General features: G+C 51.5%; 1 protein-coding gene across 7 annotated transcripts in view; it reads left to right on the top strand.

Moving 5' to 3' along the window:
- ZNF618 (zinc finger protein 618) overlaps positions 1 to 27292 on the top strand; it is a 187910-nt gene that overhangs the window by 117280 nt on the left and 43338 nt on the right. For 6 of the 7 annotated variants that reach the window (XM_060101354.1, XM_060101353.1, XM_060101356.1 and 3 more), the window contains exons 3-8: positions 1348 to 1607; positions 14206 to 14283; positions 14924 to 14962; positions 19885 to 19974; positions 20880 to 20915; positions 21007 to 21084. In XM_060101354.1, the coding sequence (XP_059957337.1) occupies positions 1348 to 1607; positions 14206 to 14283; positions 14924 to 14962; positions 19885 to 19974; positions 20880 to 20915; positions 21007 to 21084 (581 nt within the window). The remainder of the gene's footprint in view (positions 1 to 1347; positions 1608 to 14205; positions 14284 to 14923; positions 14963 to 19884; positions 19975 to 20879; positions 20916 to 21006; positions 21085 to 27292) is intronic. The other variant, XM_060101351.1, reaches the window with a different exon arrangement.

Here is a 27292-nt window from a genome sequence, read left to right as displayed (position 1 = left end):
GTGACGCGGGGGTGGGGAGACACAGTGCAGTCATAGGACCACCCCAGTGGCCTTTCTCTGCCCCCTCGTCATCAGCTGCAGCCTTCCTTCTCTCTCTCTGCTCAGTTCCCCAACCTGGGAGAAAGTTGAGAGCTGGGCGGGACAGTGGGCATGATAAAACCCATATTCTTGTGGTAGATGGAGCTGGAAGCCCAGAGAGGAGAAGGGTCTTGTCCAGAGTCACAGAGCAAGCCCACTGCTGATCCAGGAGGAGATCCCGGGTCCTGCCTCCCAGCCCGGGCACCTCCGCTAAGCTCCAGTTGGTATGCTACCTGGCCTTGCCTGAGCATGCCTGAGCCTGGGCCTTGAAGTTCACGGTCCAGCTGCTTCTCTGGAGCACTGGAGAGGGCTGGACATGGCCAGGGCAGCATCCGCAGGCCTGGAACATGACCTGATTCCCCACCTTGTGCATGCCTCAGCTTCCCCACCACTGCCAGGAGGATGAGGGGGCTCTTATAACACAGAGAGTGTCACTGAAAGGAGAACAGTTCAAGAGTGGACGGCTGGGACCTGGCTTTGTGCCTCAGCCTGCCACCAATCTTGTGTGTGGCCCTGGGCAGGTCACAGCCCTGCTCTAGGCCTCAGGGCCCACCCTCGATATTGAGCATATTAACTTGAGGATATTTTCTCCTATTTGAAGAGCCACCTAGAGGCCAGATTGTGGGGGGGCCAAGTGTTGGCTCCGTGGCCTCCCCCTCAGTGAGCCTTTTGGCCTGTGTGTTCCCTACTGTAAAGCAGGGTGAGCTCTGCAGCCCTTCCGCCAAGGAGCAAAGGGAAGGGCACCACATGCTCTGCATACATCAAGCCACTGAAACCCCTGCTGCTCAAACTGCCATTGAGGACTAGCAGCACCTGCCTCCACTGGGTGCTTGTTAGAAATGCAGAATCTCAGGCCAAGCCCCAGGCCTGCTGAACCAAATCTGCATTTTACCAAGATTCTCAGCTGATCTATGGTCACGCTGAAGCTTGAGAAGAACTGATTTCAACCAGCCAGAGCTTTTCTTGCAGGTCTCTTGTAACTCCAGTTACAAGAGTTACTGGTCACATTTAGACCCCAGCTTTTCCATCTGCAAAATGGGTACAGTTTGAGCCATCCTAGTCCAGTGATTTTCAAACTGTGTTCCTTGGAGCCCCAGGGTTCCCTGGAGGACCCTCAGGGGCAGCGGTGGGGACCTGTGCTTTAAGGTGAGGGTCACGTGAGAGGTGGGTCCATAGCTAAAAATTTTGCAACCCCCTTGGCTGGGGCGCTCCCAGGTAGGTCTGGGGCGAGTCTGGGGTCCACACTGAGCAGACTGTCTTCTTTCCCAGGGAGCGCTTGAAGCGCAGCCAGAAGAGCACCAAGGTGGAGGGGCCAGAGCCTGTGCCGGCCGAGGCCTCGCTGAGCGCCGAGCAGGGAACGATGACAGAGGTGAAGGTCAAGACGGAGCTGCCCGATGATTACATCCAGGAGGTGATCTGGCAGGGCGAGGCCAAGGAGGAGAAGAAGGGGGTGAGCAAGGATGGGACCGGCGACGTGCCTGCCGAGATCTGCGTGGTGATTGGCGGTGTCCGCAACCAGCAGACCCTGGGTGAGCGCCCGTCCGCAGCGTCGGGCTGGGGCCAGGGTGGGAACGTGGAGCCGGAGTGCTAGGGAGGGAGGCCTGGGTTGCCTGTCCCTCCCCAGCTGCGAGAGCCTTCTGTGGCTGCCCTCAGGGAAGGGCCTCAGCTCCTGACACTTGCCTTTGCCTGCTCAGCTCTGCTCTGAGCTCTTGTCTTCCCACCTGACGTGGCAAAACCCTACCTGTCCTTTTAAGACTTTGCTCAAGTCAAAGGCCTGGAACTTTCTTCAGGCCCGGCGAATCTCTCACACCATGGGGCTCCCACGCCCCAGATGGGTCCAGCACAACCTGTATCACTCGGTGTCCTAAATGCCCGTCTGCATTTCTTCCTCCTGGGCTTCCCTGGGGGCCTCTGGGGGCAGCTTTCAGTGTGGGTCCTGCTCAGACCAGTTGTCCAGGCAGGATCAGATGGGTGGCAGTCTGGCACCTTCTCCCGCCTCTTCTGGTCTGGGCCAGGCTCAGAGGAGCTCAGTAGAAACGAGCTTCTTAGAAACCATCTCTCCCTACTACATTACAGCGTGAGGCAGGGGATACCCCTTAGGGGCTGCCTGCACTCCTGCCAGTATGCAAACGCGAATGCCCACAAACCCCGAAAGATATGTTTGTTTAGCATCGTGGAGATGAGCCAGATGGGCAGGTGGTAGGTGGTAGGGCCTGGGTCCAGCTGGAGAGCCCACGCCTCACATACGGTAACTAGGTGGGGAGATGGGCTCAGCATGGCCAGATCTCTGGACAAAACACATGCCAGAAATGAGAATTTTAATGTAAATTCTTTTGGCTTTAAACGTTGGTGACTAATTTGACTTTTAAAATCTGCCAAACAAAGCACATCTGTGGGTCAGAGTCATTCCATGGGCCGCCAGTTTGCAACCCCAGTCTGTAAAATACAGTCCACATGCCTCAGCCTGGCACGGAGACCTCGCCTAGTCTGTTCCCAGGTCTCTGTTTCCATCTGTGCCCTCCTCCGCATTCCTGTGCTCAGGAGGCCGCCTCGCTCCCCTCTGCCTGTCCCTCCTGGGGCAGCTCTGCCCACCTCCTCCTGACTTCCAGGCTCCCGTCCCATGTGTGGCAGGCGGGGGAGGCTGCCCTGTGTCTGCTTCCCCAAGTTTAGACTCGAGACCTCTTGCCTTTTCTTCCCAGCCGCTGGGGATCAGCCTCAGGTTCCCTTTCCCAGCTGTTCCTGGGCTGGCTGTGGCCACTGTCACTCCACCTGGGTCACTGTGGCGTCCTGCTAACAGCTATGCCTCTGTGTCTTTCTGCCCTCACCTGCCATCTACCCTAGCTGCCAGGGACCTTGACAAAAATGAAACACTGACCATGTCACTCCCCACTGTATCTAAGGTCAAGGCCATAGCATCAAGGTCCTCCATAACCTGAGCCCCATAGCCCCCCTTTCTTATTTCTTTCTTCCCGGTCCTTTCATTCCAGCACAGTTCGCTCTTCTGCAGCATTTCCTACCCTTTGCTCCTGCTGTTCTCTCTCCCTGGAATGCCTTTGCCGAAATCCAACCCAGTTTGCAAGACTAGCTCCAGTGCTCCCTCCTCCCAGAAGCCTTCCTTGATCTCTTCTGGTCAGAAGTGGTCTGTTTCTGCCCTGCCCTTCAGGGGGCACTTCCCATTATCCACTTGAGATTAGAGGGGCCCTGTCGGCACCTGCCTCTGCTACAAGATGGGCAGCTCCTGGAGATGAAGAGCTCCAGGACCTGTCTGATCTGTGTCTGTGCTCCCCACTCCCACCACACAATTCCTAGCAATGCTATAGCTGTCAGAATGAGGCTAGGTTATGCCACAGTAACAAAAGACCCTAAAAAGTAATGAGATCTTGGTAGCTCAGAACCACAAAGGTTCATTTATTTCTTAGTCCCACTACATGTCCATTGTGGGTCACTTGGGGGCTCTGCTCTGTTCTGGACCCAGGCTTAAAGCAGCCATTGTCTGGAATGCCGCCAGCCAAGTGACAGAGGGAAAGACAGCTCTGGAGGGACTCACGTGCCAGCTGCAATCCACAAGTGAGATGTGTTCATTCCCTGCACAGTCATTGGCCAGGTTAGTCAGGTGGCCCCGCCCAACCTCAGAGAGGTGGGGAAATGCCATTTCCCATGTGACAGAAGCGGGGATGAACCAGAAATATCTGCTGAAGAGCATGAGTGACTTAGCCCAGTGTCAAATGAAAGAAGAGTCTTTTCTGGGGCCTGCGTCTGACCTCCCTCCACCAGTGTTCACTCCCCAAGGCCTAGGACTGTGTTAGCCACTCATGGATGTGTTAGTTGACTGAGGAGAGGACCTGCCCTTGCTCACTTTAAGACTCACTGGACCCAGGAGTTATTTATGCCCTTCCCTGGGAGATGCCCAGTGAAGCGTAGTTGAATCTGAACCTTGAGGCGGGGCCAGCAGTCAGGATTCACTGGGGAGAGCCTGGAGTGGCCATGCTCTGGAAATGCTGGGAGTCCTCCCTGGGCCAGCTCCCTGCACAGTGAGAGGCCCCAGGGCCTCATGCCAGCCACAGACTCTGGTTTCCAGCTCAGCTGCTACTCAGCAATAGGTTCCTTGGCCTTGCTGTGCCTTAGTGTCCTCTTCTGTTAAAGGAGATATGCTCCCTGTCCTGGCCACCTCATAGGTGTGGGAACCGAAGGGGACAGTGTTGTGCAAGGAGAATGAGCTCGGCTCCTCGGGCTGGGAGTGGATCCAGGCTCCCTGACTTAATGGCTGTTGCACCTTGGGCAAACTGCTTGATGTCTCTGTGCCTCAGTTCTCACAGTTGCAAATTCATGGGGTTAGGTGAGGATTCAATAGGATAATGTGTATAAAGTGCTCAACATTATACTTAGTAAATAATTCGCTGTTATTAGCAGTAATACTAGTATTGATAGTATAAAGTACCTCTTCGAGAGGAAAGAGTAGTAATAATTTCTGCTTTTTTCCCAGGTCTGAGGAATAAGCCAGTGTGATGTAGAGAAGAAGCAGGATAGAAAAGAAAGTTGGCACTGGCTGAAGTGTCAGAAGACATGGCTTCTAGTTGGTTCTCGGTTTTCTCCCCTGAGCTTCTTCTAGTACTACCCCCCTAGAATCCAGGGACGTTGAGGATGTTATGCAATTTCTGAGTAACCTGCTTTTGGAAGACTTCTTTGGAAAAGGTGTAAAAACCACAGTTAGAAGTGGAGCCACCATTTTGGAGCCGGTACCAAAGCAGGGCCAGGGCACTCCCTGCTGGTCATGATGGCTCGTCTCACATCCGTCAAGGCACACCTTCCTCCTTGAGGGTGTAGTTTCTTCTGCCAAGGGTCAGGCTCAGAGGAATCTGGCTTGGCCTTTTAGTAGCAGGAAAGAAAGGCAATTTTTTAAAAAAAAATCAATGTTAGAATTGAACATTTTGAACTCATCTCATCTCAAAGAGGCAAGTAGATATTATCTTATGGGCCACGTCCGAGCAATTGCTGCTGGCTATTAGGAGTTCTGTGTCGAAGATTCTAAAGGGTGGCATGATTGATTATTGATGTCTGTCATGGATGTGGAAGTGGGCAGAGGAGCTCCACATGCTAGATGTGGCACTCAGACCCCCTTATTTTATAGAGGGACAAACAAAGCCCTGGGAAATGGAAGAGATTTGCCACTCCACCTCACAGCATCCGCCTCCCACCTGCTCCTGGAAGTAAAACAAGGAAGGAAAGCATTCCCATGGATTTGGCCGGGACAGAATGCTGGTTAGAGCCATCCCTTTAAATGAGCTTGTGCCACAGTGTGCTTCTGTGCCCTGGTGGCTGGGCACCGTGCAGCGAACATTTTCCCAGGGCACTTGGCAGGGGTGCGCAGGGCTGTGGCCGGGCTCTGTTGCTGAATAGAATAGTGTTCCTGTTCGGTCACCCAGTGCTGTGCCATGAGGGAACCTCCTGCTTGCCTTTTCTCTGAGTTCCATCGGCCTGTTCCCACCCCGAAGTCCTCACTGGCCCTTTAACAGCCATCAGACAAACAGCGTTCCTAGTGACACAAACATTATCTGAGGCACTTCCCATGGAGGAGCTTGGGTCTGGACACATGGGTGGCATTTGGCAGCTTCTCAGACTAGTAGAGTCGGGAGGGGCATCAGTGCCCAGGAGTCTGGCTGCCAAGCCTGCAGTCGTTGCTGCTACTTTCCTGCTGCCCAGAAATTCTTTGTGCTGAAAAGGGTATCTCTCAGTCTTGAGAGACTGAGAAAAGGGTATCTCTCTCCTTTTTTAGCAAGAAGAGCAGAGACAATACTGACTGTGACAACTTTGTTGGATAAAACCAGAAGTGAAAGGCATCCCTAACTGATAACTGCACACTGTCCCAACAGTGTACCTCAGAATCCTTCTCAACACAGTATACTAGGAAGTCACTGCCAGTCAGCTAGAATTGAAAAATCTGAAGTAGAAACCTGCTCATCAACCTTGTCTTAGATGATGAAGACAAGGCGAGCTGGGTTTACACCAAAAAGCAACTAGCCCGTGGAGCATTTCCTGGAGGAATAGTGCGGAAGAGATGATGGAGTCTTAAGTATTCACAACTTAGAGCATTTTGGTGGGATGGGACTGGGCAGGCACATTGCAAGTAGCCCCAACCAATACAGGAAAGTCACCAGGAAGTGATTTCAGCTCATAAAAGGGAGGACTCTGTGATTATGGGAAGTGTTTGGTAACTGAATACAGGCCTGTGAGAGAGTGAGTTCCTGTCCTGGAGATGGGTAAGCAGAGGAGGGTCACGACCAGGTACAGGAGGGAGAGTCAGTCAGCTGGGAGCCTGGATCCTGCAAGGATGTTTCTAAGCAGCGAGCTTTGGGCACCAGGGGGGGTGGTGTTTTCACACACACAGGGCTGCCCAGGGAGGAGGGGCAGGGAAAGAGGAGGTGGGGGCTTGGCCACAGCTCTGGAAGGAGCAACAGAAGAGCAGACAGCCATTCAGATACAGCCACATGGGTTTCGGGCTCTTATAAACCCAGGCAGCGAAGGTGCCAGGTCCCGCTTTGTAGTGCCAGCTGATAGTTTCCTGTTTCAATCGGTGTTGGCAGGGCTCTGGGCCTGAGCCTGCCAGAACCTACACTCAGCTGTTTGCTGCAGCCACTCAGAAAGGAGGGGTCTGGCCTCCCTCTCAGGTGCGTCTTATCCCAGCTGCTGACTCTCCATCTGGTGGTCCAGGGTGGGATGGGGTTCCTGATCGGAGGGTCTCCGTGGGAAAGGGCCCCTGGACTGTAAGCCAAAAGACCTGGTGTCTGCCCCGCTGTGGGGCTCAGGATGTTAAGGCTCCCTTAACCTCTCTGAGCCATACTGTCTTCATTGATCAGTGGGTGTAATAACGTCTGCCTGTCTTTCCAGTAGGATTGTTGAGGTCAGACTGAAGTAATAGGTATGAAAGTGGTTTTGAGGGGGACAAAAAATGCAAAACAGATACCAGTGGTGTTAGCCAAAGCCTTGGACGTTGACACATCCGGGGTTACCTCTGGAATGATAGGAAGCTGAAAGGCCAATGGCTTCAAACTTCTTTTCTTCAATATCTCCTAAAAGAATTTTGAGAAACTATATTCTCTTTCACATTTTTGAGTTGACATCTAACGTTTTCATCCAAAGTTTGAGTAATTACAAAGGATATAATTTCTGACGTGTTGTATTGTTTTTTTAAAATGTGGCATTTTGGAAGTAAAACTGTGAACCACTCTTTTAAGTGTATCCAAGGGAATCCAAACCCCACCGCTTTTGATATCCACCATCATCCTTTTCAAAAACATATGAACAGGCTCATCTTTAACAGTCAGAAGTTTTACATCTTTCCTTTTTCTCCTTGAACTCATATTTACAGCCTGCTTCCCTCACAGGGTTTTATCCTAATGTAATATATTTTTTATGCTTGAGAGTCTTTTATTGATCACTGTTTCACACTCATCTCCCACAAGATGTATGTAAATTGAAATAGGAATTTCTAAAAAATACATTGGAATCACAAAGCTGTACATTTTAAAACGTTTGTTTTTCCTGATGGAGTTGCTATTAGCATACAATTTGTCAAAAACAAATTTAGATAAATAGCAAACATAAAAGTAAAAAATTATTGAAAATGCACCTCTTAATGAAATGGATGAGCCTTTATTTCTTCTTCAGTTGGCTCATGTTTCTGTGAATTAGTATTTCTTATTGTTGAGTGAGACAAGATTCAGCATTCGTTTAATTCCTTTTTTTCCATTTTCTTTTTTTAAAATATATTTATTTAATTTATTTATTTTTGGCTGCATTGGGTCTTCATTGCTGCACGCGGGCTTTCTCTAGTTGCAGTGAGCAGGGGCTACTCTTCGTTGTGGTGTGCGGGCTTCCCATTGCAGTGGCTTCTCTTGTTGCGGAGCACGGGCTCTAGGCTCATGGGCTTCAGTAGTTGTGGCACGCAGGCTCAGTAGTTGTGGCTCACGGGCTCTAGAGTGCAGGCTCAGTAGTTGTGGCGCACGGGCTTAGTTGCTCCGCGGCATGTGGAATCTTCCCGGACCAGGGCTCGAACCCGTGTCCCCTGCATTGGCAGGCGGATCCTTAACCACTGTGCCAGCAGGGAAGCCCTCCATTTTCTTAAGTGTAAGTGCTTAGAAGGCTTGATCACATAAATAAGGAGCCAGGGGTGGAGGCAGTCTTGTTTTATCAGTGTTACTCAATTCTTTGAACACCTTCCAGTTTGTATGCCAAAAATCACACAGGGGTCTATCGTCAGATGTTATTTTCAGTGGTCTCTTCGCTGACAACTCCATTAGATTCTTCTTCAATTTTGTTGAAAGCAAAGAATTAGAAATCACCCAATTTACAGAAGAAATTATTCCCAGTCATCAGATCCACCCACTTTCTAAGTCCAACACAGCATCTCTTTGCCTGGAGCCTTGAGATGTTCATCCCCCTTGGACAGCACCATGGTGGGATTAGGGGTGGGTAAAAGAACCATTGTGTTTGTCGTGTGGAGAAGGGTGACGGTGAGGAGAACCAGCTGAGTGGGGCCTCCCTGCCCTCCATGTTCTCTGGCCCATTGGTTTTAGGAAGAAATGCATTGGGAATTGATTCTCTTAAAATTCCCTGTGCTCATACATCCCCAGGGGATTTGTACTCTACTTGGAAGACCGTGGTCCCGAGGACATTTGGTCTGAGTTCCAGCCCCAGAGAGCCTCAGGAAACCTACTTGTCCACGACTTACCTCTCTAGGCCCCCTGTCCCCCAGCAGGCCGTGCGTGGGCCAGCTCTGCTGCTTCTTAGGACCAAGGGGGCAGGGTGCTCCTGAGCATGTGATCTATGAATAGCGGCTCCCGAGACTCTCTGAGCTAAATACGGGAGTGCCTGTTGTAAGGAGCCATCTGTCTGTCCCCCCACCTTGTGTTTTTCTTCTCTCCTTCACCTGCTCTGGATTTCTGCCTTGTTGCATTTTGTGTATCCTGAAAGGTGGTGGAGCTGATCTGGAGCTCTCTGGGTGCCAATGATTGAGTTCAGGCATGCTGCCCACATTCCTCTTCTACCTCCCTCTTCCCACTTCTCCCTCCAGTGGCTTCAGGAACTCCACCCACCTGCTCTCACCTGGCCTCACTTGGTCTGTCCAGTGCTCTTGGGAAGGGAGCTTAAGCCAGGCTCTCTGCCAGGTGGTTACAGAAAATGCTAGACAGTTGCTCTTCATCAGTGCCTGTGGATTCTTGTTATGTCATTAGTGACAACGGGATGGGGGAGAGGAAAAGGCTTGTGTCTGTGTGCTGACGTGTCCGGCCAGCCATCCCAGGCAGTCGCTCCCAAGGCTCTTGATAGGGCGCTCTGGGGGTCCTGTGGCGGTACCAGACCTGGTAGGGGGGTTCTGCTGCCCTGCAGTGTTAGGGGGAGCCCCATGACTAAAGGGGGTTCCTTGGCATCCAGAGGTAACCTGGCATGGTGACAGTAGGATGGCTCTGGATCCCTGAAGGCCAGCTTTGAGCCCAATTCCTCACTAGCCACTATCTGAGTGGCCCCAGCCCTGGACCACCTGGCCCCTAAAACTTTCAAGTTCATGGTTGAAGTATCTCAACCACATGAGGACTTCTGGGAAGATGGAGGATGGAAATGAGACCTGGGTGTACTCGGTAACTGGTAGCCGTTAGCAGGCGCCCTCTCTTCTTGGCATCCTCCCGGGGGCTGACTGTGGGGTTGTCACACACATGGGCCCTGGAGCAGGACAGATCAGGTGACCTCTGGCCCGATGTGTTCCCCCTCATCTGAAAAATGGGGATAATAATCACCTTCCTGTGTGGATTTGTGAAGATGAACTGAGCCGATGCGTGAGAAGCCCTCGAGTCCAGAGCCCGCTCCCACTAGCTGGCTGCGTGAAGTGGGCAAGTTGCTGCTTCCGCACCGTGCAGTGGGGTGCAGTGGGGTGCAGTGGGGTCAGAGGCCAGCCTGTGCAGAGATGTTGGAGAGGCACAAGTGAAATGAATTGCAGCGCCTGCACTTAGTAGGCCGAGAGAGATGGAGACAAAGGACAGGAGGGTAGCGGGGGAAGGCGGTGGAGTGAAGAAGCGGGCGGGGCAGGGAGTCAGGCAGCGGGGAGGGGGACCTTCTGAGCGGGGAGCCTCCGTCCGTGAGGGCCCTCCAGTGCCCACTGCACCAGCCTGGGGTACACGGTGGCCGTGGGCCAGGGGGACACAAGGCCACAGCACACGTGGGGTACATCCTCCCTGGAGGGTCATTTGCTGGAAGGATTACGGGGAGAAATGTTAGGTTATAACCACGTGATGGGTAACTTTATGTTAACATCCATGTTATGAATCAGGACAGAGGAAACACAAAACTGCAGGGGAATCTGGGCCTGTGGCTGCTGTTCTCCCATACCCCAGCCTCCCTTGGAGAAGTGTGGCTGCCCCTTAGCCAGCACAAGCTCGTTAGTGAAAAAGTAGACAGCGTGATCTTGTCCAACCCTCTCGTGTGTGGTTGGGGAGACTGAGGCACTGAGAGGTCAGGAGACTGGCCAGCCCTAGACTCAGAGCCCTCCTCACTGGGCCCCGTCTTTAAGGGCTCTTTCTGATTTCTTACTAGTTTAGATGGAAAAGCGCCGGAAGGCAGCTCTCACGGTGAATCTGTGCGAAGGCTGTATTCAGGGCCCAAGCATTGAGGTATGCATCTGGTACATGATGGCTGAGGGGCAGGAGGACCCGACCGGGGCCAGCATGAGGGCGGGGGCGTGGCTGAGTGCAGCCGTCAGCTGCAGACCCCTGAGTATACAGGGCCTGCTAGCCTCTGCAGGGACACAGGGAGCCACCTGTTCCACCCATCACTGCCACCGGTCAGCAAATCTGAGCCTGCCCGGGACCCTGGAAGACGTGCTGCTGGAGGGATGGTAGAGCATGTGGGAATCTGGAAGTCAGGAATGTCGGGACCTTTTCGGCAGCACTTGCTGTGGGCTGCAGCTCTGAAACAAGCCAAGGGGAGAAAGGAGTTCCGTGGCCAAATTTGTTGGGAGACCTGGGGTTAACAGTCCGCTGGGTTCCTTTACTGCAGGACCTCTCCCAGCGGGCGCAGCTCCCGTGCATGGTGCCTCCCCAGATGGGCCGCGCCTCCCCCTTGCTTGATCACAGGCTCCTCTCCCTGGGACGCATTCAGGAAGTTGGGTCCCAGAGCACTTTGGGGAAAGCTGACAGTAACAGCAGCTCTCCTTTACCGAGTGCTTGCTTTGTACTAGGAACTGTGCTTCGTGGCCACAGTATTACTGCTCATATTATTGCTCACCCCCCGTCCTCCCCACCCGCCGCCGATGAGGTGGGTAGCATTTTACTGTGTCCATTTTATAGAGAGGAAGCCTGAGGTGTGGGTGTTTCCATGACTTGTCCAGGGCCCCAGGCTTGTGTGTGGTGAGCCGGGATTGGAACCCAGGCTTGCTGACACCGCTGCACTGTGGGGCTGCCACTCTGTTGCACTCTCCCCACGTACCAGCCTCCCTGCCCATCCAGCCCCTTCTGCAGACAAGAGCACCTGCAGCCTGGGGTCTTAGGGTGAGTGGGGGGCAGGCAGGGCCTTGAACTCAGGTGTCCCTCCTGCCAACACACACTGCTCTGTCCTGAGACTCCGTGCCAAGCAAGGGGTCTGCTCTGCCCTGGGGCCAGGAGAGGGCCCGAAGCTGGCGAACTGTGCCCCTGTGATTCTCTGAATGGGTTGAGGCCTGTGAGCAAAGGCTGCATGTGCCCTTGGCTGTCTGTGGATTGAGGGAGAAGCCAGTGGGACTGGCCTGCTTATAAACAGTGTCAACTGGGTGGGTGAGTCGGGGACATCGCAGCCTGCAGGCTCTGTCCATCAGCCTACACTTACTGTATGGTTTGAGGAAAGACCTTGGGTACGGAGGGCAGTTGGAAAAACTGAGGCCCAGGTCTAGTGGCAGAGAGGGGTAGAGCTGGGGCTTCGAGACCTCATCCAGAAGTGCGTCAAGTCTAAGCAAGTCTTCCCCATCACAGGCTGTGGCCTCGGTCCTTTGGGGAGAGACTCCCCCTTCCCTGGTCTGCCTGCCCCTCCACCTCCCCCCGTCTTTCCCTTCTCCTGCTCAAGGCCCCTGACTGCGGCCCCTTGCTATAGCCGTGTCAGGGTCCCGCACTGTGCCCACCAGGTCCTGCACTTGGCCGTCGTAGCACAGCCACTCTGCACGTCCTCTTGCCTGGTGGCCTGTCTGCTTCCCATCAGACGGAGGGCAGCGATCGCGTCTTGCTTACGGTTGGGGCCTCGGTGCCGGGCATGGGAAGACGCTCAATAAATTCCTGATTGGTTGAAGGAGAATTAGCAGAAACCGTTGAAGTGTGTGTTGGAGGCATAGGGAGGGAGTCCAGGTCTTCATTACTCAGTGACAGATGAGTAGAACAGCAGGACGCCGTGAATTTACTGAGCCCCCGCTGTGTGCCAGTCATGGGACTAAAGACGGAAATATACACTCTGATCTTTGCCCTCCGTGTGTTTATATTTTTCCCAGTAAGACAAGGGTAACACGTATAAAACCACTGAATAACAGGCTGCTAAATTCCATGCTGGTTTGGATGACAGCGTTCCCTTGAGTGACCCACAGTAGCAAAGTGGCACTGCCACCTGGGGGCCCGCTGACTCACAGGTTGTAGCTCATTCATCCTGATCTTGGTCATGAGATGCAGGTATCATAGTCCTGTTTTACAGGTGAGAAAGCTGAGGCTCGGACCGGAAAAGGAATGTTCCTGCGATCAAACAGCTAGCGGGTAGCAGAGCTGAGCTCACGGTCAGGCTCCGAGCCCAGTGCTCTTCTGACTTAACCTGATACTTGGAATTCACACCCAGTAGCCGGGCCTCTGGCCCGAGGTCGGAGACCGCAGGCAGTGGGAGTTGATGATGCTCCCACTCACCGACTGTCTGCGCTCGTGGTAGGAATACTACTCATGCTTCCTTCAGTCTTCACATAGATGCTCTTATGTTATCCACAATTTTCCGATAAGGAGACTGAGGCCCGGCCAGTAAATGGTTTAGCTGAGACTCCCTCCCAGGGTTGTCTGACTTCAAACCAGTGGTTCCCACGCCTGGTTGCTGGGCATCAGAATCCTCTGTGGACGTTTTGGGAAAAGGCAGATTCCTAGACCCCTGGCCCTAGCCATTCTGGTACTGTTAGCCTGGAGTGGGGTCAGGGACTCTGTGTGTGTGCAAGCTCCCAGGTCGTTCTGTTAGGGATGGGGCCTGGGCCCAGGTGGTGACAGGCCTGTGTGAGGGATGGGCAGGGCCTCTAACTCCTGGGGCCCCTGCCAGGCTGGGTCTGATGGGCTCTGCTTACCTCCCTGCCATGGGCGGGCCCTGCCTTTGACTTATCTGAAATGCCTGCTGGGAACTCAGCCATTTCAGTCTACCTGCCCCTGGGAGAAGGGCCTGGCAGAGGGCTGGAGTCAGACATTCATACCATGTTGATCTCTGCACATCTGAGGGATCAAGACGGCACCTCAACAGACAAGAGAGGCCCTCTCCTTGTCAGACACATCTGTAGTAGAGCTGGGCACTTCCTGATGGGGCGTGGGGCTAACTCTGTGAGGTAGGTACTTTTAGCCCCATTTTGCAGATGAGCAGACTGAGCCTTAGTGTGTTTAAGGAAATTACGAAGGTCATGCTGCTGGTAAGTGGCAGAAACCAGATATATGGTTTAAAGCCTGTCCTCTTAACCTCTGTCCATACTGGCAGGGAGAACAGTAGCTAGAAATTATTCTGTTGCGTCTAAGTGATGATTTCCTTACATGGATGCAATTTATTCCTTATCCTGAAATTCTTTTACATTCATCTCCTTTTTCCTTTCAGGGAATAACTGTGCGTCACCTAAGAAGTTACCCTCTCTGTCTTAGATTTGGAAGACGCGGGAAGTGACTCTCCCAAGGTCACTCAGAAAATAGAGACAAAAACGTGAAATAGACCCCAGCCTCCTGGCCTCCAGCTCAGTGCTGTCTTTGCTGGTCCTTGCCGCCTCTTTGCTCGTGGGAGACACGACAGCCCACTGGCACAGAGTTAGCATTACCTGGAGGCATCACCAGGGGTCCTGGGGCCTCGTGGTTGCACACATTGGATGCTGGCTGACCAGTCCTTTCCTTTCCTGTTTTCTAGGGTCCTACGAGTGTGGAATCTGTGGCAAGAAGTACAAATATTACAACTGTTTCCAGACCCACGTACGGGCACACCGAGGTGAGTGGCATGTCCCTGGGGCAGAGCTGAGGGGCCGCACCTCCCCATCCTCTGCCTGTTTTTCCACCTGGGCCCCTCCAGGGTGACCCCAGAGGCCCTCAGAGCTCTTTCTGCAGTAGGAGTGGGCCCCGAAGAGGAGAGGAGAGGCCTCCTTAACTTGGGAGAGCACCCAGGGAGGGGGGTGGGGTGGGGTGGGGTGCAGCACCAGTGCCCCCTGTCTGCCCCGCACAGGCCCGCTTCCTCCCAAGGTGCTTCCGTGCTGTTCATTGTCAGCGGTCCTTGCAGGGAAGGTGCTCGTGTGTCATCTCATGTGCTGCTCATGGACAGCCCAGGGAGTGGGGCGGGGCGCTGTCTCCATTGTGAAGATGAGGATGCTGAAGCTACGGGACAGGAGGGGATGGTGCCTGCCCCTCCCTGAGTCTGACCCTGGCAGGCAGGGAGGAGGGGCACCGGCTCAGGGCCCGACAGACAGCAGAGAACACGGGGAAGGCTTTGTGCCTGCATCTTGAGTGGGAAGAGAGCGTCCCTGGGCACGCGGTAGCGGCTTCTCCTGGCCTCTGCCTGCCCGGCTTCTCTCTCTTTTGGTGCTGGCCGTTCCATTGGTCCACTCTGCTCACCTCCTTCTCTCTCTCTCACACAGACACAGAAGCCACCTCAGGGGAGGGAGCCTCCCAAGGCAGTGAGTATTTTTCCCTCCTCTTGGACTGTGTGGGCTGAGAGGGCCAGGGGTGGGAGGAGGAGGGAGAGCCAGGGCCGGGGGTGATGCTCTCAACCCATCCCCCCAACCCCAGGCGGCTTCTGGGAGGCCTGTTGCTGTGATGCAGGCTTTGGCTTTGGACACAGCACCTCAGAGCAGCCTTTCCCAAAGTGTGCTCCGTGGCATAGGCATGCTGGGGGAAGTTAACAGGCATTCTGTCAGTAAAGGGTTCTCTGGCCAGATAACCTGGGGAAACCTTAAGTTCTGCTAAGTTGAACATGTTTCTTGGCCGTAGACTTTTCAGGGCCCTTCACTGGCAAAATATGCACATGTATCCCCAGGAGGGGTCCAGGGTATACACCATTTCCTCTGTTCTTTTGACTCCCACTCATGGGTCGGGGGCTCCGTAGCTGATGTTTGGGAAATGCTACTTCAGAGAGTCATCCACCCATGGGCACGAACCCTGGGGTGCATGCGGTATCCCACCACTTGGCAAGTACAGGGCCTCGGCATCTGGGGATACTGTTCTGCTTGGCTACTTGCAGGCCCTGCTTGCCTTCCTTGCAGATCTAAACCCACAGGGCTGGTAGGCAGCCAGCACAACAAACCTGAGCTCCGGAACCCAGCAGTTCCCCTCCCAGGTGCATGTGTGCGCACAGCCACCCAAAGATGTGAATTAGGGTGTTCTTAGCACTGTTCGTAACAGCTTCAAACTGGAAGCCACTCAAGTACCCAGCGCTAGTTGAATAGATAAGTGAGTCATGGTGTGTCCCACAAAGGACTACAGCACAGCAGCGAGAGGGAAAGGCTGACAGCTATACATAGCAACGTGGGTTACCCACAAACAGAACGTTAGCAAAAGGAGCCCAGCACAAAGAGTGCTTCCCCTAAGATCTGTGTATAGAAAGTACAAGAACAGGGGAAACTAATTGACGCTGGAAGAAGTCAGAGTCGTGGTTACCCTTGGGAAGCGGTTTCTGGGTTCTGTGATTTGAGTTGGGTACTGGTTACAGGTGTTTTCGGTTTTCAAAAATGTAACGAGCTGAACGTTTAGGATTTGTACATTTTTCTCCATCAGTGGTCAGCATATTTTTTGATAGGGGACCAGATAGAAAATATTTTAGACTCTGCAGGCTAGGTTCTCTCCATCACAGCTTCTCAGCTCTGCCATGGAGCACGAACACAGCCAGAGACGGTATGGAAACGGATTCCTTATCAAAACAGACAGTGGGCAGGCCATAGTTTGGCCACCCCTGTTCTGCATGTTTGGTATACCACCATGAAAAGTTTTTTAAAATAATAAACATGAACCACCCCCTGCCACCCCGCTTAAAAATCCAAAACCGAGTAGTTTGAGGAGGCAAGGCCTTAGTTGCAATTGGGTCCTAACAGCATTTCTTCTAAGGCACTTTCGCATCCACTGTCTCTTTGGATTCTTACACCACGTGAAAGGCCTGCAGGGCTGAGGCTACCCCTCCGTTTTCTGGAGAATCTGAGCCTCAGGTTGGCCAGGCACCTACCCGAGGGTCCTCGGCAGGAGGAATTCAGGGTCTTATGCCTCCTCCCCAAGCCCCACCCTGCCCCTGCCTGGCCCCGGGCTCCTTCTCCCTCAATAGCTCCCTTCTCTTCCGGCTCCTATTGCCTGCTGTGGTCAGCCGCACAGTTAAGGAACTTCCCTATTTATCTTTCCTTCTTTGGCTATTCTGGGCCCCTGGCCTCTCCAGCAGCCCCTCAATGATCCGTTATGCTCCGTCTGGCTTCCGCTGTTCCCGGACTTTCACTGGTCGTGGAGGACTTCGTGCCTGGGGGTATTTTTAGTCCTTCCTCTCTGCGGACTTGACTCCCCATGGCCAGTGTGCTCTGCTTGACTCACTCCTGCCCCCCCCCGCCCTGCCCTGGGCCAGCAGTGGCTGCTCAGAAAGCCTGGCCTTCTCACACCCCAGCCTCGCGACAAGACCTGGCCGTGGAGTCCTGTAGAGAATGTCAAGTCCAGCCTTGACCTTTTTGCAGATGAGGATACTGAGTTCCAGAGAGAAGTCATGCAGCTTGTTAGGGGTGGAGGTGGGCCTAGAAAGCAAGTCTCACACCTTCTAGTCCAGGAATCTTTCATTTATTTGTTAGAAAAATAGTACAGTCATACATAGAGGCATATACCCAGTTACCCATCTCTCAACTACGCACATAAAAGATTAACTCCGCATCGAGCTCTCTTGCCTTTGTTTAACAATAATATTAGGTGACATTTACCAAGTATTTATTGTATGTTAGGTGTTGTGCTCATTTATTCTTTATCACAATTCTGGGAGATGAAGGAACATATCAGTCCTGTTTTACAGTTGAGAAAATCGAGGTGCAGAGAGTTTAGGGCATGTGCCCGACATTAATGGCACCTGTAGGTGGTGGAGTTGAGTTTGAACTTGGGCAGCCTGACTCCAGAGCCTGCCTCCCCGGAGATTCCTGGAGTCCCTGAGCTCTCTTGAGGCTCTGAAGATGTGGTTTCACTGACCAAAAAATCATTTTGCCTTTCTTCCTTTGGGGATAACTGCCTTGTCCTAATTCGCTCCTGCCTTAGGGGGGCCCGGGCATGTGGCCCTGTCCACACTGAGGAGACATAGATCAGGGTGTGGCGTGGGAGTCGACAGAGCAGGGTGGGGCACTTCTCAGTGGCAGAAAGCTGGGCGTTCACCTTTTATTGGAGGTGGCAGATGTACGTGGCCCAGCTGGTAGGAGAGGCAGCGTGAGCAGAGATGAGACACATGGGACGGGCAACTGCGGGGCGACCAGCGCTGACCAGTATGGGAGAGGACTCACGGGGCAGGACCCCATCTGGAACCAGCAGACCCCAGTTGGGCTTGACTTCTTCACCTCTGTTCCCCGGGTGTCCAGCTCTGAGAAGGATTACGGTCCAGATGGGACATGATGGAGTAGGTTGTTGCCTATGTTGGGTTGCTGGCCATGGGGAAGGATCGAAGCCTGTGCCAGGCTGGGAATCCTGGAACTGCCAGCCTGGGAGAGACCCCGGGAATCAGCTCATCTACCACCACCACCCCTCCCCAAACTAGGGGGGGAATGGGGATGCTGAATCCCGAGGTGGGGTTGTCACTTGCTGGCAGTCTGGGTGAGCCAGGCCGGGACCAGGACTCTCCTCCCCACGTCCCATCACCTCTACCCCGCCATTCCGTGGTGGGTCGGGGCAGGGGCATGGAGATGGGAGGGCCTGGTAGGATGGCAGATGCCTGAACCCTGCCTGGTCCCCACACCCTCAGAACGTCTGTGTGTACCTCGCCCGGAGACCAGGTCGTCTCTGTGGCCCTGCGTAGGCCAGGCACGTCCAGAGACTGTAGGTGCCATGGAAGAGGTGGAGGCAGAGGCGGGGAGCTGGCTAATGCCATCTGTGTCCCTGAGTTCGGCTAAGCAGGGGCCAGAAACCCTCCCACAGAATCGCCTGGCACTGCAACCTTGGGATGGGGCAGTCACATCAGATCCTGTGTTTGGGTGCTGAGGAGCAAAAGACGGGCCAAGAGGCTGGTACCCCAGCCCAGGAGTGGAGAGTGATTCATCTGGACAGAGAAGGACCATGTGCCCTGACTCAGCTGTGGCTTAGAGTTAAGTGAGTAGCTGGATCCTGGCTATTCCCTGCCCCACTCTACAGCCTTGAGCAAGCCACCCAGCCTCCCTGTGCTGGCATCCTCGGGAAGCTGGGGTGGACGGGCCATCCCTAGCTCAGCCCAGGGAGCACACACACAAGGTCTTTGCTAGTCCAAACGTTGGAGGGGCTGCCGATGTGGCAAAGGCACTGTCCTGTACGAGTCCAGCCTCAGACTTCGGAGAGGCCTAGGGGATCATCCAAGCACAGGCCCTGTCATTGTTTATTGCTGTGTCACACACTTCCCCGAAACTTAACTGACCTGTAAAGCGACAGGCATTGATCACGTTACTGTTCCTGTGGTCAGAATCTGAGTGTGGCTTCACCTGGTCCTCTGGCTCTGGGTCTCTCACGAGGCTGCAGTCAAGGCCAGGGCTGTGGTCTCATCTCACAGCTCAGCCGGGGAAGGGACTGCCTCTGTACGTACTCCCATGGTTGTTAGCAGGATCCATCCTTCCCAAGCGGTTGGGCTGAGGGCCTCAGTTCCCCACTGGCTGTTCACCAGAGGCTGCCAAGTGGGTCTCTATGTGAGGCAGCCTGCAACAGGGCAGCTAGCAAGAGCGAGATGGTATGAGCAAGTCCAAAGTCATAGTCTTCTTCTGACATCACTTAACTCTAAGCCATGGCTGAGTCAGGGCACATGGTCCTTCTCTGTCTGGCTGAATCACTCTCCACTCCTGGGCTGGGGTACCAGCCTCCTGGCCCTCTTTTGCTTCTCACCTTATTGCATTGTCTCTGTTAGAAGCAAGTCAGCGGGTCCAGCCGAGACATTGCACAGGACGGAAATGCCAGTAGCCAGGGTCATTCAGAACCATCCATGATGGGCCTCACTCTGGCCCCCCTTGATGTGGGGCTTGCAGCAGGTCCCTTCTGCTCCTCAGTAGACTCAAGTGTTAAATGGGTTATTACCTCCTCCCTCGATTGCAAGGCCGAATGGAGGGAATGCTGGGGAAGCTCCTGGCCTGGCCCCTACAGTACAGCCAACACCCAGGAAGCTGTAGCTGCAGTGATTGTTATTCTCACATGACGAAGGAAGTCATGAACCGGGCCCTTAGGGGCTCAGCTCGCATGGGGTAGGATTGGGAGTGCCTTTGAAAATCACTTCAAGGCTCCCTGGTCTCCTTGTGTAGAGGACTCCTCACACCCCAGGAACTATTCTCCATGGAGTTACCAGTTGGGCCCAGTCTGGCCCACACCACCTCCCCCAGCCCCAAGTGACTGAAGCCCTGGTAACCACGTGTCTTTCCATCCCCTGCAGACAACTTCAGGTACACGTGTGACATCTGTGGGAAGAAGTACAAATACTACAGCTGTTTCCAGGAGCACCGAGACCTGCACGCAGTGGATGGTGAGTCAGGCCCCTCACTCCTCAGGAGCAGAGGCCCATAAAGAGACCTCCCTCCAGGGCTGCTTATGGGGCCCAGGGCCCACCCACACCTTCCCCTCCCTCTTCCTACCCAGGGAAGGTCGGGCAGCAGGCAGACCACGAGTGGAGTGACGAACCTCCGAGGGTTCTGGGCTAGAGAAAGTCCCCATCATATTCCATAGGTATTTCTGATGAGGGAAGCCCAAGTGAAATTGCCATTTTTGTAGGTCAGAATCAGTCGAATATCAGCAATTTTATACCGATTTATTTTATGATTTCATGTTGAGTATTCACATGCTCTGGTGAAATTAAACCAATTTTTTAAAATCAATGATGATATTTTAGCATCTTAGATTATAGAGTTAGAAATTAGAATGATAAATTTAGGTAATTTATTTTTGGAATCTTAAGAATCCTAGAAATAGGGTCTTTGACTGGAAAAGACTCTGGAGGGTTCCCTCTCCAGCCCCACACCCCAAGCCCGTGTCAGGCTGTGACAGCCAGGCCTCACCACCTGTCGCCTCTGGTCCCTCCTTCCTCTCACCTCCTTTTTCTTTACCACCCCACCCCATCTCTTCCTTTTTTTCTCCTGCTCTGGTCCCTTGAGCGTCTGGCGGTGATCCAGAAACAGGCCAGCCAGAAAGTGTCTACCTGCCCGGGGGTGGGCCCTCGCCTCTGGGGAGGATGAGGAATGGAAGGATGTGCCCTCCTGTGGCCCTTGGTTTCCTGGGCAGCCACAGTGGCTGAGGCAGCTGTCCTGGGCCCCAAAGGCAAGCTTGCTGGGGCAGAGGCTGGGAGCATTGGGCAGAGGCAGCTATGGGCAGGGACTAACAGGGCTCCTGTTTGCTTCTTTCCTTCTGCGGCTGCCGCCTCCCGCCCGGGCGCAGTGTTTAGTGTGGAAGGGGCCCCTGAGAATCGGGCAGGTAAGTCCTTGGTGGCTGCCCACCTCCTTGTCCCAACCTGGGCTCTGAGACCTGGTTACCAGGGCACTAAGGGCCGTGTGTTCTCCCACAGACCCCTTCGACCAAGGTGTCGTGGCCACTGACGAGGTGAAGGAGGAGCCCCCGGAACCATTCCAGAAAATCGGGCCAAGTATGCAGGCCTCTCTCTGGGGCCGGGGCTGGGTGGGGAGACAGGTGGGGGTGGCTGAGGGCGGCAGGGCGAGTCCCACCACTGGAAGGGGGCAACGTTGCTAATCCTGCAGCAACAGCTCTGGCCGGCGAGGCACTGGCCTCCTTGTACCTCACTTTGCCCACCTGTCAAATGGGTCAGTCACTCTTAGGACTTGCTTTTGAGAAGCAGCAGGACAGCACAGGGTCCAGGTCAGGGCAGTGAAGGTAGCACAGGCTTGGTGCCCAGTGTTAGCCGTCCTGAGCCTTGGCTCCTCACCTGTGGAGTAAGGGTGACACTTCCCCGCAGGTTTGTTGGGGGATTAAATGAGATCATGGATATAAATCACCTATTAATTAGCACAGTGCCTGGTACATAGTAGGTGCTCGGAAAATACTGTCGTTACTGTTGTCAGAAGGGGTTTATCAGCAAATGAAGCTCCCCGGGGGAGCTACATGCAGATGCTCCGTCCTCATCCCAGTAAACCCGTGAGAGCAGGAGCCACGCACTTGACCTGCCTATTTGCAACACACTGGTATTGAGTATTGTGGGAACACAGCGGTGAGCAAGACAGATGTGGCCCTGCCTTGGGTAGCTCACACAGGGCGGGGGCAGTAGGTCAGTAAGCAGGTAGTTACAACATAGAAGCCCAGGGAGCAGTGGGGCTGGGAGGCAACTGACCAGCCTTGGGAATCCATGAGGCTTCTGCATGGGGATGAGGGTGGGGATGAGCCCCTGTATCCCACATGAAGGCAGGAGAGCTGCACTTGTTCCAGGAACTGAAAGGCAAATCGATTCTGAGTTCAGGTCTTAGAGAGCCTTGAAAACCAGAAGAAGGCAGTTAGATTTCATCCTGAGGGGAATGAGCCAGAGTTTACTCAGTGGAGAAGGGACTTGATTAGATTTGTGTTGTAGGAAGACATTTTGGCTGCTGCAGGGAGTGTGGATTTGGGTCGGGGTGGAGGTTAGTTCTCGCAAGTGAGACTGGTCCAGCCCTTCAGGAATTTGCATGCTTGCTTCTTCCTCTCTGTTTTTCCATGCCTCTCTTACTACCCAGCAAGAAGAGACCTTTATTGGCTCTGCCTGTTGCAATAAGGATTAAGGCAGCTTGTGAAAATATACACACAAACATAGATTGAATGGATGAAGAAGTTTAGGGAAGGAGAGTCAAGGGAGCTGGGACAGTGAAGCCAGAGACAAGCCTCAGAGGGCGGGACTTGGTCCCGGCCCTTGGAAGGCATTGGATGGGCCCCTGAGTGTTCTTCCTCCTTCCTCGTAGGAGGTGATTCTCTCCTTTTCTTTACCTCTTAAAGCACTCGGGAAACTGGAGATGTGATAATGTCTGTAAATATGGTGTAAAAATAATGTCTGTATGATAGCACTTGTCATATGCAATGGTAAACATTCAATAAACAGTAACATTAAAATAATCTTGAAGTGGGGACTTCCCTGGTGGTGCAGTGGTTATGGCTTCGCCTTCCAGTGCAGGGGGTGTGGGTTCGATCCCTGGTCAGGGAACTAAGATCTCACATGCCTCAGGCCCAGAAAACCAAAACATAAAACTGAAGCAATACTGTAACAAATTCAATAAAGACTTTAAAAATTGTCCACATCAAAAAAAAATCTTTAAAACAAAAAAATAATCTTGAAGTGAAGAAAATGATGAAATCCTTAACAGTAAAACTGCCAGAAGTTAGACTGTGGGAGAACCCAGATGTGAATCAGACATGTTCCATGATGGACGTTCATAGACCAGTGCAGGACAGGGAGATTGGGATCTGTGAAACTCCCCCCTTCCCGCTTCAGTGCTGTCTGCCAGCAGCCCCAGCGTAGCACCACCCCTTCCATCTGTAGCATCATAATTATCAAAATAGAATACAGACAACATAGGCTATAGAATCAGACAAGCCCAGCTTTGAATGCTGATATCACCAATTTACTAGCTACTTACCCCCACTGAGTGTCCTTTGATTCTTGTATAAATTGGGAATAAGAACATCTATCTGTTCTTCAGGGCTGTTGGAAGATGCCTGTGTCAAGTGTCTAGCCCAGCACCCGGCTCGTATTTAGGGCTTAACAAATGAGTGATGTTGCTGAGAGATAGTCAAGAGCGAGAGCTTTAGAGCCATCCCAAAGATGAACCCCAGCTCTATACTTAATGCCTATGTGACGTCCTGCAAGTTTTATAATTTCTCTAATCACAGTAATGACAGTAAAACTCACCTCTCAGGTTTGTCATGGAGATTAGATGAGATTATATTTGTAAAGGAATTAGTATAGTCCTTGACATTTACATGGAAAGCATTAAACAAGTGGTATGTATTAATTATCCAGAAAGGTACAGAGCAAGATGAAACTTGTTCTCTATATCAGTAACTACGTCTGACAGCCAGCCAGTGCTAGGACCCAGGAGGAATTATCACAAATTATATGGAGTAGGGAATTGCATTGAGAAAACTGACTGAGTTCGGCTCCCAGCTTGACGCCATGGAACTGAGATGTCTATAAGAGTATGAGGCTGTTTCTTGTTACCACTCAGCAGCTGCCTTGTGAGATCAGAATCCTGCTTCTTGGGCTTCTGCCACTTTTTGTAAGCTGGCCAGTGCCGCAGAACCCTGATAGTGATGAGGCACAGAATAAGGGGAGCCAGTAGGGGTACAGTGCACTGTGGAGGGACTAGTCCCCACAAGTAGAGCTCCGTAGGTCAGGGGAAGAGGAGAAACAGTGGCAGCAGGGCATGCTGGGAAGTATGCCTTTCACATCCATGGCAGCTGAGCAAATTGGAGAATTAAGTCCTCAAGGAGGAGGAAGCCAGAGCCAGGACAGAGCAGAGGAATCCTGCTAGAAGGAGGGAGTTGGTCTAAGAGGCCCTGTGTGTCAACTTGCTCTTCGGGTGCAGATCTGAGAATTACTTCCATGGTAATGGTCTACCATGATAATGGGGGGATGATTGAGGACAATTCGTTCAAGTCTATTGAAACAGTGTAAATCTGGATTTATTTATAGGTTACTTGAGTTTTATACCTGGATAAGGAAGAGTGACTTGAAAGGTAAAAAAAAAAAAAATAAGAAAATAAAACTTGGGAACTATGAAAATTCCACATGACAAGAAAGGAATTTAAGAGACTTAGAGGAAGAGTATACCTCTGAAAATGATCTAACACAGCGTCTAGAAGGAAATGCTGTTTGGCAACCACAGTCAAGTATGAGAAAATATGACGTGTCTTAGTTCACTTAGGCTGCCGTAACAAAGTACCATAGACTGGGTGACTTAAATAACAGAAATTTATTTTCTCACAGTTCTGGAGGCTGAAGTCAAAATCAGGGTGCCAGTATGATTGAGTTCTGGTCCAGTGACCCTCTTTCTGGCCGTACTCTCACATGGTGAGAAGAAAAAGAGAGCAAACTCTCTGGTGCCTCTTGTTATAAGGGCACTAATCCCATCATGAGGGACCCCACCCCCATCCTCATGACTTCATCTAACCTAATTACGTCCCAAAGGCCCCATCTCCAAATAGCATTGCATTGGGAGACAGGACATCATCATCTGAATTTGGGGGGGAAACAATTCAGTCCATAGCATGACCTCTGTAAAAAAGGAAGCTGTATGGTGAAAAAGCAACAAGATAAGATGAAGAGGCAAAGAGAGAGGAGTGAGATGAGAAGAATTGGAGAGGAGCAGAAAATACAAGAGCAGATTTAAAACGTACATTGTAGATAGTAAAGAGCAGAGTTGATCTGCAGAAATGGAATTAATAATGTGAAGGACAAACTTGAACAGATGAACTTAATAAGCAGAAAACATGATAAATATGGAGAATGGGGAAACTGTTCCAGATAATTGGTGGGACGGAAGCAATACTCCAAAGATACAATAGAAGAAAAAATTGCTCAGCTAAAGGAAGACCTATATGTCAGGTAGAATCAATTAAAAAAGACCCATAACTAAATAGATATTAGTGGATTTTTAAACAATAAATATAAGGGGGAAAACTATACAGGTACTTGGAAATAAAAAAGCAAGTTACTTACAAATGATTTCAAGGTGGACTTGCATCGACTTCCCTGCAATACTAAATGCTGAAAGATCATGGAATAAGTTCTGAAGGGAAAAAGGTGTAATCTAAGAATTTTATATCTAGACAAATTGTGATTTATGTGTAAAAAAAAAAAAAGCAAGGGCTCAAAAACATGCTATTTCTCCTATATACCCAACTTCAAAAAATTACTTGAAGATGTACTCCAATGAGCTGAGTGGTTGAACACATTTAAGGGCTCAATTATGAGACATTAATTCATAGTAAAAGAGGACTTGTGAATACTGAAGCCAGGTAAACTAGAAGTAAGTTTAAGTTTAAAATGTTGCAAATCTGATTATAAAATTGAATGCAAAAAAGAGATCATTCTAAAATATTAAAAATGAATGTTAAAAACCAGGAAGGAAGGAATAGGTGAAGGATACAATAAAGTAGGTTAAATCAGTCCTGCTTATAGTGTGGTCCCCAGACCAGCAGCATAAGCATCTCCTAAAAGCTTATTAAAAATGTAAATTCTCAGGCCCCACACCAGACCTGTGGAATCAGAATCTCCACGGTGGGGCTCAGGTGTCTGTGTTGTAACAATCTTTCTAGATGATTCTTATTTAGGCTAAAGTTTGAGAGGCACTGAGTTAAACTACCTTTCTCAATGGTAATAGATATGAAAATATCATTTCGTGCTTGACTATAAAAATTAGAGAAATGTATCTTATATACTGTCTAGAACAATGGAAAATATTGGAAAATGCTGGAATATTGGAGAATAATGGAAAGGCAAAGAAGAGAGTTCATACATCAAACAACTGAAAACTAAGGGAATAAACCAGAAAGGGTATAGGATGAAAAGAAAAGAATCATAAGACAAGTAAAACCAAGTCAGTAATAGCAATAAAAGCAAATGGCATAATTTCCTTTATTAGAAGACAAAGATTCTCAGGTTAACTTAAAAGAATCCAATTATGAATGGTTTATTAGAGACATACTTAGTTAATTCCTTGTCTTTTACTCTTCTCTTTCCTAAGGGAGTAGGAGCTCTTTCCTACTCCCTTAACTAAATTGAATTCCCTATTCAGATTTTCATAGCGGGGCTTCCCTGGTGGCGCAGTGGTTGAGAATCTGCCTGCTAATGCAGGGGACACGGGTTCGAGCCCTGGGCTGGGAGGATCCCTCATGCCGCGGAGCAACTAGGCCCGTGAGGCACAACTACTGAGCCTGCGCGTCTGGAGCCTGTGCTCCCCAACAAGAGAGGCCGCGATAGTGAGAGGCCCACGCACTGCGATGAAGAGTGACCCCTGCTTGCCACAACTAGAGAAAGCCCTCGCACAGAAACGAAGATCCAACACAGCAAAAATAAATAAATAAATAAATAAACTCCTACCCCCAACATTTAAAAAAAAAAAAAAAAAAGATTTTCATAGCACCATGTCTCCTTAAGACTACCCACTGTGGTTGCAGTTTTAGATTTGTTTGTGTGATAATTTGATTTTTCTTTCTCCTTTTCCAGACTGTAAGTTCCTTGAAGGCAGGGACCATTGCTCAACACTTTGTGCCAGCATTTAGCACAGTACCTGTTTGATGAATGCAAGTACAAGAAAATTTAGGGAAATGACTTTAGGCACATGTGAACAAGTAGAAGGATCTAACAAAGTAATTATCAAGAACTAATAATATTAATACCAGAAGAACTAATAAAACAGTGTAATTAAAAGTTAGAGTGGGGCTTCCCTGGTGGCACAGTGTTTGAGAGTCCGCCTGCCGATGCAGGGGACACGGGTTCGTGCCCCCGTCCGGGAAGATCCTGCATGCCACGGTGTGGCTGGGCCCATGAGCCATGGCCGCTGAGCCTGCGCGTCCGGAGCCTGTGCTCCACAATGGGAGAGGCCACAACAGTGAGAGGCCCGCGTACCACACACACACAAAAAAAGTTAGAGTGGTGGTTCTTAACTTTCTAACACTTTAGGATTTTCTTCAGGACCTGTTAAAACACAGTTTGCTGGATCCCATCCTTAGGATTTTTGTTTCAGAATGTCTCAAGTAAGTCCTGAGAATTTGCATTTCTAACAGGTTCCCAGGCGATGCTGATTGCCACTAGCCCAGGGACCACGCTTTGAGAACTGCTGTGTTAGAAAATAGTGTAATGTTAACAAAGGATA

Source organism: Mesoplodon densirostris, chromosome 6, assembly GCF_025265405.1.
Source record: "Mesoplodon densirostris isolate mMesDen1 chromosome 6, mMesDen1 primary haplotype, whole genome shotgun sequence".
NCBI lineage: Eukaryota > Metazoa > Chordata > Mammalia > Artiodactyla > Ziphiidae > Mesoplodon > Mesoplodon densirostris.
The sequence above is the reverse complement of the archived record's forward strand: the minus strand, read 5'-3'. Positions and strand labels throughout refer to the sequence as shown.